The following is a 14,507-nucleotide window of genomic DNA, read 5'->3' on the forward strand; positions in this document are numbered from 1 at the left end:
CTTTCTGGAAGACACATAACCCCCCATCAGCCCCAGGAAGATCGCTTTCTGGAAGACACATAACCCCCCATCAGCCTCTGGAGACACATAACCCCCCATCAGCCTCTGGAGACACATAACCCCCCATCAGCCCCAGGAAGACACATAACCCCCCCCATCAGCCTCTGGAGACACATAACCCCCCATCAGCCCCAGGAAGACACATAATCCCCCCATCAGCCCCAGGAAGACACATAACCCCCCATCAGCCCCAGGAAGACACATAACCCCCCATCAGCCTCTGGAGACACATAACCCCCATCAGCCTCTGGAGACATTACACCCCCCCATCAGCCTCTGGAGACATTCCCCCCCCATCAGCCTCTGGAGACATTCCCCCCATCAGCCTCTGGAGACATTCCCCCCCCATCAGCCTCTGGAGACATTACCCCCCCCCATCAGCCTCTGGAGACATTACCCCCCATCAGCCTCTGGAGACATTACCACCCCCCCATCAGCCTCTGGAGACATTACCCCCCACCCCCATCAGCCTCTGGAGACATTACCCCCCCCATCAGCCTCTGGAGACATTACCCCCCCATCAGCATCTGGAGACATTACCCCCCCCATCAGCCTCTGGAGACATTACCACCCCCCATCAGCCTCTGGAGACATTACCACCCCCCCCATCAGCCTCTGGAGACATTACCCCCCCCATCAGCCTCTGGAGACATTACCACCCCCCATCAGCCTTCGGAGACATTACCACCCCCCCCATCAGCCCCTGGAGACATTACCACCCCCCCCATCAGCCCCTGGAGACACCCGTTCCTCAGGTTAACAGACAGACAGGTCTAAATGTCTCTCTGTACTGTTCGTATTGTTGCCATCGTCTCTCTAGGAGTTTAGGAGTTAGCTCACCTTTCCAACCTTGCTTTTGGGGAAGTATTTCATCAAAACCTCCTTGGCTTTGTCAAAGGCCTGGTTCTTAATGCACACAATCACCAGCTACAGAGAAAAACACAACAGGGTTCACCGTTATAATGATGGACAACAGGGTTCACCGTTATAATGATGTACAACAGGGTTCACCGTTATAATGATGCACAACAGGGTTCACCGTTATAATGATGGACAACAGGGTTCACCGTTATAATGATGTACAACAGGGTTCACCGTTATAATGATGTCAGGATGGACAACAGGGTTCACCGTTATAATGATGCACAACAGGGTTCACCGTTATAATGATGTACAACAGGGTTCATTATAATGATGTACAACAGGGTTCACCGTTATAATGATGTACAACAGGGTTCACCGTTATAATGATGTACAACAGGGTTCACAAAGGGTTCAGGGTTCACCGTTATAATGATGGACAACAGGGTTCACCGTTATAATGATGGACAACAGGGTTCACCGTTATAATGATGGACAACAGGGTTCACCGTTATAATGATGGACAACAGGGTTCACCGTTATAATGATGGACAACAGGGTTCACCGTTATAATGATGGACAACAGGGTTCACCGTTATAATGATGGACAACAGGGTTCACCGTTATAATGATGGACAACAGGGTTCACCGTTATAATGATGGACAACAGGGTTCACCGTTATAATGATGTCAGGATGTACAACAGGGTTCACCGTTATAATGATGGACAACAGGGTTCACCGTTATAATGATGGACAACAGGGTTCACCGTTATAATGATGGACAACAGGGTTCACCGTTATAATGATGGACAACAGGGTTCACCGTTATAATGATGGACAACAGGGTTCACCAACAGGGTTCATATAATGATGTACAACAGGGTTCACCGTTATAATGATGGACAACAGGGTTCACCGTTATAATGATGGACAACAGGGTTCACCGTTATAATGATGGACAACAGGGTTCACCGTTATAATGATGGACAACAGGGTTCACCGTTATAATGATGGACAACAGGGTTCACCGTTATAATGATGGACAACAGGGTTCACCGTTATAATGATGTACAACAGGGTTCACCGTTATAATGATGCACAACAGGGTTCACCGTTATAATGATGTACAACAGGGTTCACCGTTATAATGATGTACAACAGGGTTCACCGTTATAATGATGTACAACAGGGTTCACCGTTATAATGATGTACAACAGGGTTCACCGTTATAATGATGGACAACAGGGTTCACCGTTATAATGATGGACAACAGGGTTCACCGTTATAATGATGCACAACAGGGTTCACCGTTATAATGATGTACAACAGGGTTCACCGTTATAATGATGGACAACAGGGTTCACCGTTATAATGATGGACAACAGGGTTCACCGTTATAATGATGTACAACAGGGTTCACCGTTATAATGATGTACAACAGGGTTCACCGTTATAATGATGGACAACAGGGTTCACCGTTATAATGATGGACAACAGGGTTCACCGTTATAATGATGTCAGGATGTACAACAGGGTTCACCGTTATAATGATGGACAACAGGGTTCACCGTTATAATGATGGACAACAGGGTTCACCGTTATAATGATGGACAACAGGGTTCACCGTTATAATGATGTACAACAGGGTTCACCGTTATAATGATGGACAACAGGGTTCACCGTTATAATGATGGACAACAGGGTTCACCGTTATAATGATGTACAACAGGGTTCACCGTTATAATGATGGACATAATGATGGACAACAGGTTCACCGTTATAATGATGGACAACAGGGTTCACCGTTATAATGATGGACAACAGGGTTCACCGTTATAATGATGGACAACAGGGTTCACCGTTATAATGATGGACAACAGGGTTCACCGTTATAATGATGTACAACAGGGTTCACCGTTATAATGATGTACAACAGGGTTCACCGTTATAATGATGTACAACAGGGTTCACCGAATGATGGACAACAGGGTTCAGGGTTCGTTATAATGATGTACAACAGGGTTCACCGTTATAATGATGCACAACAGGGTTCACCGTTATAATGATGCACAACAGGGTTCACCGTTATAATGATCACAACAGGGTTCACCGTTATAATGATGTCAGGATGGACAACAGGGTTCACCGTTATAATGATGTACAACAGGGTTCATGATGTACAACAGGGTTCACCGTTATAATGATGGACAACAGGGTTCACCGTTATAATGATGGACAACAGGGTTCACCGTTATAATGATGGACAACAGGGTTCACCGTTATAATGATGGACAACAGGGTTCACCGTTATAATGATGGACAACAGGGTTCACCGTTATAATGATGGACAACAGGGTTCACCGTTATAATGATGTACAACAGGGTTCACCGTTATAATGATGGACAACAGGGTTCACCGTTATAATGATGCACAACAGGGTTCACCGTTATAATGATGGACAACAGGGTTCACCGTTATAATGATGTCAGGATGTACAACAGGGTTCACCGTTATAATGATGTACAACAGGGTTCACCGTTATAATGATGTCAGGATGGACAACAGGGTTCACCGTTATAATGATGCACAACAGGGTTCACCGTTATAATGATGCACAACAGGGTTCACCGTTATAATGATGTACAACAGGGTTCACCGTTATAATGATGTACAACAGGGTTCACATAATGATGTACAACAGGGTTCACCGTTATAATGATGTACAACAGGGTTCACCGTTATAATGATGTACAACAGGGTTCACCGTTATAATGATGTACAACAGGGTTCACCGTTATAATGATGTACAACAGGGTTCATTATAATGATGCACAACAGGGTTCACCGTTATAATGATGGACAACAGGGTTCACCGTTATAATGATGGACAACAGGGTTCACCGTTATAATGATGGACAACAGGGTTCACCGTTATAATGATGTCAGGATGTACAACAGGGTTCACCGTTATAATGATGCACAACAGGGTTCACATAATGATGCACAACAGGGTTCACCGTTATAATGATGGACAACAGGGTTCACCGTTATAATGATGCACAACAGGGTTCACCGTTATAATGATGTACAACAGGGTTCACCGTTATAATGATGTACAACAGGGTTCACCGTTATAATGATGGAAGGGTTCACCGTTATAATGATGCACAACAGGGTTCACCGTTATAATGATGTACAACAGGGTTCACCGTTATAATGATGTCAGGATGTACAACAGGGTTCACCGTTATAATGATGCACAACAGGGTTCACAACATGGCAGAATACAACTACACCAGAATGAGAAGACATGAACGGACAACTACACCAGAACGAGAAGACATGAACGGACAATTACACCAGAATGAGAAGACATGAAACGGACAATTACACCAGAATGAGAAGACATGAACGGACAATTACACCAGAATGAGAAGACATGAACGGACAATTACACCAGAATGAGAAGACATGAACGGACAATTACACCAGAATGAGAAGACATGAACGGACAATTACACCAGAATGAGAAGACATGAACGGACAATTACACCAGAATGAGAAGACATGAACGGACAATTACACCAGAATGAGAAGACATGAACGGACAATTACACCAGAACGAGAAGACATGAACGGACAATTACACCAGAACGAGAAGACATGAACCGACAATTACACCAGAACGAGAAGACATGAGACAATTACACCAGAATGAGAAGACATGAACGGACAATTACACCAGAATGAGAAGACATGAACGGACAATTACACCAGAATGAGAAGACATGAACGGACAATTACACCAGAACGAGAAGACATGACACCAGAATGAGAAGACATGAACGGACAATTACACCAGAATGAGAAGACATGAACAATTACACCAGAACGAGAAGACATGAGCGGACAATTACACCAGAACGAGAAGACATGAACGGACAATTACACCAGAATGAGAAGACATGAACGGACAATTACACCAGAATGAGAAGACATGAACGGACAATTACACCAGAATGAGAAGACATGAACGGACAATTTACACCAGAATGAGAAGACATGAACGGACAATTCAAACCAGAATGAGAAGATATGAACGGACAATGACACCAGAATGAGAAGACATGAACGGACAATTACACCAGAATGAGAAGAAGACATGACACCAGAATGAGAAGACATGGACAATTACACCAGAATGAGAAGACATGAACGGACAATTTACACCAGAATGAAGACATGAACGGACAATTAAACCAGAATGAGAAGATATGAACGGACAATGACACCAGAATGAGAAGACATGAACGGACAATTACACCAGAATGAGAAGACATGAACGGAAAATTACACCAGAATGAGAAGACATGAACGGACAATTACACCAGAATGAGAAGACATGAACGGACAACTACACCAGAATGAGAAGACATGAACGGACAATTACACCAGAATGAGAAGACATGAACAATTACACCAGACGAAAGACATGAACGGACAATTACACCAGAACGAGAAGACGTGAACGGACAATTACACCAGAATGAGAAGACGTGAACGGACAATTACACCAGAATGAGAAGACGTGAACGGACAATTACACCAGAATGAGAAGACATGAACCGACAATTACACCAGAACGACATGAATGGACAACTACACCAGAATGAGAAGACATGAACGGACAACTACACCAGAATGAGAAGACATGAACGGACAATTACACCAGAATGAGAAGACATGAACGGAATTACACCAGAACGAGAAGACATGAACGGACAATTACACCAGAACGAGAAGACGTGAACGGACAATTACACCAGAATGAGAAGACGTGAGACAATTACACCAGAATGAGAAGACATGAACCGACAATTACACCAGAACGAGAAGACATGAATGGACAACTACACCAGAACGAGAAGACATGAACGGACAACTACACAAGAACGAGAAGACATGAAAGGACAAATAGTTGTGCAATTCACTACAGTGCACAATAGTGTTGACCACAGTACACGGTGTCATCTTATAATGTTGGACAGGGCTGACACGAAAATCAGAACAGTGTATTGGGTTTCAACGGGGGACCAATCAATGACTACACAAAGTGTATCTGGTTTCAACAGGGGGACCAATCAATGACGACACACAGTGTATCTGGTTTCAACAGGGGGACCAATCAATGACTACACACAGTGTATCGGGTTTCAACAGGGGGACCAATCAATGACTACAAACAGTGTATCTGGTTTCAACAGGGGGACCAATCAATGACTACACACAGTGTATCGGGTCTTTCTGGGGAACCAATCATTGACTACACACAGTGTGGCCAGATCTCACCATCTCTCTGACAGACTTCTGTACTCTCTCCAAGTCTTTCTGGGGAACCGGCAACTCGTCGCGGATGCTGTCCAATACGCTCAGAGCCGACTCCAGTGGCGTGAGGTCCTCCTGAGAGTCAAACGAGAAGTCTGTGGACGGCAAAGAGAACAACTGTGTCAGTGATCTCAGACTTGATTTCCAAAAGACACGGCTAGCTAGCTATAAGGAACAGCAGATTCTGGGACTTGGGGTCATTTCAGATGTCTCTGATTTTCAACAGGGAATGAATATTAGTTCGTACTGTTACATAGATAGTGTTGTTATGTAGCTAGCTAGGAACAGCTGTTACATAGATAGTGTTGTTATGTAGCTAGCTAGGAACAGCTGTTACATAGATAGTGTTGTTATGTAGCTAGCTAGGAACAGCTGTTACATAGATAGTGTTGTTATGTAGCTAGCTAGGAACAGCAGATTCTGGGACAACAGGGAATGAGTATTAGTTCGTACTGTTACATAGATAGTGTTGTTATGTAGCTAGCTAGGAACAGCTGTTACATAGATAGTGTTGTTATGTAGCTAGCTAGGAACAGCTGTTACATAGATAGTGTTGTTATGTAGCTATAAGGAACAGCTGTTACATAGATAGTGTTGTTATGTAGCTAGCTAGTGTTGTTATGTAGCTATAAGGAACAGCTGTTACATAGATACTGTTGTTATGTAGCTAGCTAGAACAGCTGTTACATAGATAGTGTTGTTATGTAGCTAGCTAGGAACAGCTGTTACATAGATAGTGTTGTTATGTAGCTATCTAGGAACAGCTGTTACATAGATAGTGTTGTTATGTAGCTATCTAGGAACAGCTGTTACATAGATAGTGTTGTTATGTAGCTAGCTAGGAACAGCTGTTACATAGATAGTGTTGTTATGTAGCTAGCTAGGAACAGCAGATTGTTATTAGTTCGTACTGTTATAGATAGTGTTGTTATGTAGCTAGCTAGGAACAGCAGATTCTGGGACAACAGGGAATGAATATTAGTTCGTAACTGTTACATAGATAGTGTTGTTATGTAGCTAGCTAGGAACAGCTGTTACATAGATAGTGTTGTTATGTAGCTAGCTAGGAACAGCTGTTACATAGATAGTGTTGTTATGTAGCTAGCTAGGAACAGCTGTTACATAGATAGTGTTGTTATGTAGCTAGCTAGGAACAGCTGTTACATAGATAGTGTTGTTATGTAGCTAGCTAGTGTTGTTATGTAGCTAGGAACAGCTGTTACATAGATACTGTTGTTATGTAGCTAGCTAGTGAACAGCAGCTGTTACATAGATACTGTTGTTATGTTAACAGCTGTTACATAGATAGTGTTGTTATGTAGCTAGCTAGGAACAGCTGTTACATAGATAGTGTTGTTATGTAGCTAGCTAGAACAGCTGTTACATAGATAGTGTTGTTATGTAGCTATAGGAACAGCTGTTACATAGATAGTGTTGTTATGTAGCTAGCTAGGAACAGCTGTTACATAGATAGTGTTGTTATGTAGCTAGCTAGAACAGCTGTTACATAGATAGTGTTGTTATGTAGCTAGCTAGGAACAGCTGTTACATAGATAGTGTTGTTATGTAGCTAGCTAGGAACAGCTGTTACATAGATAGTGTTGTTATGTAGCTATAAGGAACAGCTGTTACATAGATAGTGTTGTTATGTAGCTAGCTAGGAACAGATGTTACATAGATAGTGTTGTTATGTAGCTATAAGGAACAGCTGTTACATAGATAGTGTTGTTATGTAGCTATAGGAACAGCTGTTACATAGATAGTGTTGTTGTGTAGCTATAAGGAACAGCTGTTACATAGATAGTGTTGTTATGTAGCTAGCTAGGAACAGCTGTTACATAGATAGTGTTGTTATGTAGCTAGCTAGGAACAGCTGTTACATAGATAGTGTTGTTATGTAGCTAGCTAGGAACAGCTGTTACATAGATAGTGTTGTTATGTAGCTAGCTAGGAACAGCTGTTACATAGATAGTGTTGTTATGTAGCTATAAGGAACAGCTGTTACATAGATAGTGTTGTTATGTAGCTAGCTAGGAACAGCTGTTACATAGATAGTGTTGTTATGTAGCTAGCTAGGAACAGCAGATTCTGGGACAACAGGGAATGAGTATTAGTTCGTACTGTTACATAGATAGTGTTGTTATGTAGCTAGCTAGGAACAGCTGTTACATAGATAGTGTTGTTATGTAGCTAGCTAGGAACAGCTGTTACATAGATAGTGTTGTTATGTAGCTATAAGGAACAGCTGTTACATAGATAGTGTTGTTATGTAGCTAGCTAGGAACAGCAGATTCTGGGACAACAGGGAATGAGTATTAGTTCGTACTGTTACATAGATAGTGTTGTTATGTAGCTAGCTAGGAACAGCTGTTACATAGATAGTGTTGTTATGTAGCTAGCTAGGAACAGCTGTTACATAGATAGTGTTGTTATGTAGCTATAAGGAACAGCTGTTACATAGATAGTGTTGTTATGTAGCTAGCTAGGTTGTTAAGCTATAAGGAACAGCTGTTACATAGATACTGTTGTTATGTAGCTAGGTAGGAACAGCTGTTACATAGATAGTTTTGTTATGTAGCTAGCTAGGAACAGCTGTTACATAGATAGTGTTGTTATGTAGCTAGCTAGGAACAGCTGTTACATAGATAGTGTTGTTATGTAGCTAGCTAGGAACAGCTGTTACATAGATAGTGTTGTTATGTAGCTAGCTAGGAACAGCTGTTACATAGATAGTGTTGTTATGTAGCTAGCTAGGAACAGCTGTTACATAGATAGTGTTGTTATGTAGCTATAAGGAACAGCTGTTACATAGATAGTGTTGTTATGTAGCTAGCTAGTGTTATGTAGCTATAAGGAACAGCTGTTACATAGATAGTGTTGTTATGTAGCTATAAGGAACAGCTGTTACATAGATATTGTTGTTATGTAGCTATAAGGAACAGCTGTTACATAGATAGTGTTGTTATGTAGCTATAAGGAACAGCTGTTACATAGATAGTGTTGTTATGTAGCTATAAGGAACAGCTGTTACATAGATAGTGTTGTTATGTAGCTATAAGGAACAGCTGTTACATAGATAGTGTTGTTATGTAGCTATAAGGAAGAGCTGTTACATAGATAGTGTTGTTATGTAGCTAGCTAGGAACAGCTGTTACATAGATAGTGTTATGTAGCTAGCTAGGAACAGCTGTTACATAGATAGTGTTGTTATGTAGCTAGCTAGGAACAGCTGTTACATAGATAGTATTGTTATGTAGCTAGCTAGGAACAGCTGTTACATAGATAGTGTTGTTATGTAGCTATAAGGAACAGCTGTTACATAGATAGTGTTGTTATGTAGCTAGCTAGGAACAGCTGTTACATAGATAGTGTTGTTATGTAGCTAGCTAGGAACAGCAGATTCTGGGACAACAGGGAATGAGTATTAGTTTGTACTGTTACATAGATAGTGTTGTTATGTAGCTAGCTAGGAACAGCTGTTACATAGATAGTGTTGTTATGTAGCTAGCTAGGAACAGCTGTTACATAGATAGTGTTGTTATGTAGCTATAAGGAACAGCTGTTACATAGATAGTGTTGTTATGTAGCTAGCTAGTGTTGTTATGTAGCTATAAGGAACAGCTGTTACATAGATAGTGTTGTTATGTAGCTAGCTAGGAACAGCTGTTACATAGATAGTGTTTTTATGTAGCTAGCTAGGAACAGCTGTTACATAGATAGTGTTGTTATGTAGCTAGCTAGGAACAGCTGTTACATAGATAGTGTTGTTATGTAGCTAGCTAGGAACAGCAGATTGTGGGACAACAGGGAATGAATATTAGTTCCTACTGTTACATAGATAGTGTTGTTATGTAGCTAGCTAGGAACAGCTGTTACATAGATAGTGTTGTTATGTAGCTAGCTAGGAACAGCTGTTACATAGATAGTGTTGTTATGTAGCTATAAGGAACAGCTGTTACATAGATAGTGTTGTTATGTAGCTAGCTAGTGTTGTTATGTAGCTATAAGGAACAGCTGTTACATAGATACTGTTGTTATGTAGCTAGCTAGGAACAGCTGTTACATAGATAGTTTTGTTATGTAGCTAGCTAGGAACAGCTGTTACATAGATAGTTTTGTTATGTAGCTAGCTAGGAACAGCTGTTACATAGATAGTTTTGTTATGTAGCTAGCTAGGAACAGCTGTTACATAGATAGTGTTGTTATGTAGCTAGCTAGGAACAGCTGTTACATAGATAGTGTTGTTATGTAGCTAGCTAGGAACAGCTGTTACATAGATAGTGTTGTTATGTAGCTAGCTAGGAACAGCTGTTACATAGATAGTGTTGTTATGAAGCTATAAGGAACAGCTGTTACATAGATAGTGTTGTTATGTAGCTAGCTAGTGTTGTTATGTAGCTATAAGGAACAGCTGTTACATAGATAGTGTTGTTATGTAGCTATAAGGAACAGCTGTTACATAGATAGTGTTGTTATGTAGCTATAGGAACAGCTGTTACATAGATAGTGTTGTTATGTAGCTATAAGGAACAGCTGTTACATAGATAGTGTTGTTATGTAGCTATAAGGAACAGCTGTTACATAGATAGTGTTGTTATGTAGCTAGCTAGGAACAGCTGTTACATAGATAGTGTTGTTATGTAGCTATAAGGAACAGCTGTTACATAGATAGTGTTGTTATGTAGCTATAAGGAACAGCTGTTACATAGATAGTGTTGTTATGTAGCTATAGGAACAGCTGTTACATAGATAGTGTTGTTATGTAGCTAGCTAGGAACAGCTGTTACATAGATAGTGTTGTTATGTAGCTAGCTAGGAACAGCTGTTACATAGATAGTATTGTTATGTAGCTAGCTAGGAACAGCTGTTACATAGATAGTGTTGTTATGTAGCTATAAGGAACAGCTGTTACATAGATAGTGTTGTTATGTAGCTAGTGTTGTTATGTAGCTAGGAACAGCTGTTACATAGATAGTGTTGTTATGTAGCTATAAGGAACAGCTGTTACATAGATAGTGTTGTTATGTAGCTAGCTAGTGTTGTTATGTAGCTATAAGGAACAGCTGTTACATAGATACTGTTGTTATGTAGCTAGCTAGGAACAGCTGTTACATAGATAGTGTTGTTATGTAGCTAGCTAGGAACAGCTGTTACATAGATAGTTTTGTTATGTAGCTAGCTAGGAACAGCTGTTACATAGATAGTTTTGTTATGTAGCTAGCTAGGAACAGCTGTTACATAGATAGTGTTGTTATGTAGCTAGCTAGGAACAGCTGTTACATAGATAGTGTTGTTATGTAGCTAGCTAGGAACAGCTGTTACATAGATAGTGTTGTTATGTAGCTATAAGGAACAGCTGTTACATAGATAGTGTTGTTATGTAGCTAGCTAGGAACAGCTGTTACATAGATAGTGTTGTTATGTAGCTAGCTAGGAACAGCAGATTCTGGGACAACAGGGAATGAGTGTTGTTACTGTTACATAGATAGTGTTGTTATGTAGCTAGCTAGGAACAGCTGTTACATAGATAGTGTTGTTATGTAGCTAGCTAGGAACAGCTGTTACATAGATAGTGTTGTTATGTAGCTATAAGGAACAGCTGTTACATAGATAGTGTTGTTATGTAGCTAGCTAGTGTTGTTATGTAGCTATAAGGAACAGCTGTTACATAGATAGTGTTGTTATGTAGCTAGCTAGGAACAGCTGTTACATAGATAGTGTTGTTATGTAGCTAGCTAGGAACAGCTGTTGTTATGTAGCTATAAGGAACAGCTGTTACATAGATAGTGTTGTTATGTAGCTAGCTGGGACAACAGGAACAGCTGTTACATAGATAGTGTTGTTATGTAGCTAGCTAGGAACAGCTGTTACATAGATAGTGTTGTTATGTAGCTAGCTAGGAACAGCTGTTACATAGATAGTGTTGTTATGTAGCTATAAGGAACAGCTGTTACATAGATAGTGTTGTTATGTAGCTAGCTAGTGTTGTTATGTAGCTATTCAGCTGTTACATAGATAGTGTTGTTATGTAGCTATAGGAACAGCTGTTACATAGATAGTGTTGTTATGTAGCTATAGGAACAGCTGTTACATAGATAGTGTTGTTATGTAGCTATAGGAACAGCTGTTACATAGATAGTGTTGTTATGTAGCTAGCTAGGAACAGCTGTTACATAGATAGTGTTGTTATGTAGCTATAAGGAACAGCTGTTACATAGATAGTGTTGTTATGTAGCTAGCTAGTGTTGTTATGTAGCTATAAGGAACAGCTGTTACATAGATAGTGTTGTTATGTAGCTAGCTAGGAACAGCTGTTACATAGATAGTGTTGTTATGTAGCTAGCTAGTGTTGTTATGTAGCTATAAGGAACAGCTGTTACATAGATAGTGTTTTTATGTAGCTAGCTAGGAACAGCTGTTACATAGATAGTGTTGTTATGTAGCTAGCTAGGAACAGCTGTTACATAGATAGTGTTGTTATGTAGCTAGCTAGGAACAGCTGTTACATAGATAGTGTTGTTATGTAGCTATAAGGAACAGCTGTTACATAGATAGTGTTGTTATGTAGCTAGCTAGGAACAGCTGTTACATAGATAGTGTTGTTATGTAGCTAGCTAGGAACAGCAGATTCTGGGAACAGCTGTTACATAGATAGTGTTGTTATGTAGCTAGCTAGGAACAGCTGTTACATAGATAGTGTTGTTATGTAGCTATAGGAACAGCTGTTACATAGATAGCTATAAGGAACAGCTGTTACATAGATAGTGTTGTTATGTAGCTAGCTAGTGTTGTTATGTAGCTATAAGGAACAGCTGTTACATAGATAGTGTTTTTATGTAGCTAGCTAGGAACAGCTGTTACATAGTGTTGTTATGTAGCTAGCTAGGAACAGCTGTTACATAGTGTTGTTATGTAGCTAGCTAGGAACAGCTGTTACATAGATAGTGTTGTTATGTAGCTAGCTAGGAACAGCAGATTCTGGGACAACAGGGAATGAATATTAGTTCTGTTACATAGATAGTGTTGTTATGTAGCTAGCTAGGAACAGCTGTTACATAGATAGTGTTGTGGGGTAGCTAGCTAGGAACAGCTGTTACATAGATAGTGTTGTTATGTAGCTATAAGGAACAGCTGTTACATAGATAGTGTTGTTGTGTAGCTATAAGGAACAGCTGTTACATAGATAGTGTTGTTATGTAGCTAGCTAGGAACAGCTGTTACATAGATAGTGTTGTTATGTAGCTATAGGAACAGCTGTTACATAGATAGTGTTGTTATGTAGCTAGCAGCTGTTACATAGATAGTGTTGTTATGTAGCTAGCTAGGAACAGCTGTTACATAGATAGTGTTGTTATGTAGCTATAGAGGTAGCTAGCTAGGAACAGCTGTTACATAGATAGTGTTGTTATGTAGCTAGCTAGGAACAGCTGTTACATAGATAGTGTTGTTATGTAGCTATAAGGAACAGCTGTTACATAGATAGTGTTGTTATGTAGCTATAGGAACAGCTGTTACATAGATAGTGTTGTTATGTAGCTATAAGGAACAGCTGTTACATAGATAGTGTTGTTATGTAGCTAGCTAGGAACAGCTGTTACATAGATAGTGTTGTTATGTAGCTAGCTAGGAACAGCTGTTACATAGATAGTGTTGTTATGTAGCTAGCTAGGAACAGCTGTTACATAGATAGTGTTGTTATGTAGCTAGCTAGGAACAGCTGTTACATAGATAGTGTTGTTATAGCTATAAGGAACAGCTGTTACATAGATAGTGTTGTTATGTAGCTATAAGGAACAGCTGTTACATAGATGTGTTGTTATGTAGCTAGCTAGGAACAGCTGTTACATAGATAGTGTTGTTATGTAGCTAGCTAGGAACAGCTGTTACATAGATAGTGTTGTTATGTAGCTAGCTAGGAACAGCTGTTACATAGATAGTGTTGTTATGTAGCTATAAGGAACAGCTGTTACATAGATAGTGTTGTTATGTAGCTAGCTAGGAACAGCTGTTACATAGATAGTGTTGTTATGTAGCTATAAGGAACAGCTGTTACATAGATAGTGTTGTTATGTAGCTAGCTAGGAACAGCTGTTACATAGATAGTGTTGTTATGTAGCTATAAGGAACAGCTGTTACATAGATAGTGTTGTTATGTAGCTATAAGGAACAGCTGTTAGATAGTGTTGTTATGTAGCTAG

General features: G+C 40.2%; 1 protein-coding gene across 1 annotated transcript in view; it reads right to left on the minus strand.

The window, feature by feature from the left end:
• The window catches only part of LOC135570194 (telomeric repeat-binding factor 2-like), a gene marked incomplete at its 3' end in the record, with an annotated part of 49,206 nt that overhangs the window by 19,973 nt on the left and 14,726 nt on the right, over nucleotides 1–14,507 (minus strand). Inside the window, exons 3-4 of the mRNA XM_065016300.1 lie at nucleotides 6,274–6,404; nucleotides 901–987 (exon numbers count right to left, since the gene is read on the minus strand). Of these exons, the coding sequence (XP_064872372.1) occupies nucleotides 901–987; nucleotides 6,274–6,404 (218 nt within the window). The remainder of the gene's footprint in view (nucleotides 1–900; nucleotides 988–6,273; nucleotides 6,405–14,507) is intronic.

Source organism: Oncorhynchus nerka, unplaced genomic scaffold, assembly GCF_034236695.1.
Source record: "Oncorhynchus nerka isolate Pitt River unplaced genomic scaffold, Oner_Uvic_2.0 unplaced_scaffold_1045, whole genome shotgun sequence".
Classification (NCBI taxonomy): Eukaryota; Metazoa; Chordata; class Actinopteri; order Salmoniformes; family Salmonidae; genus Oncorhynchus; species Oncorhynchus nerka.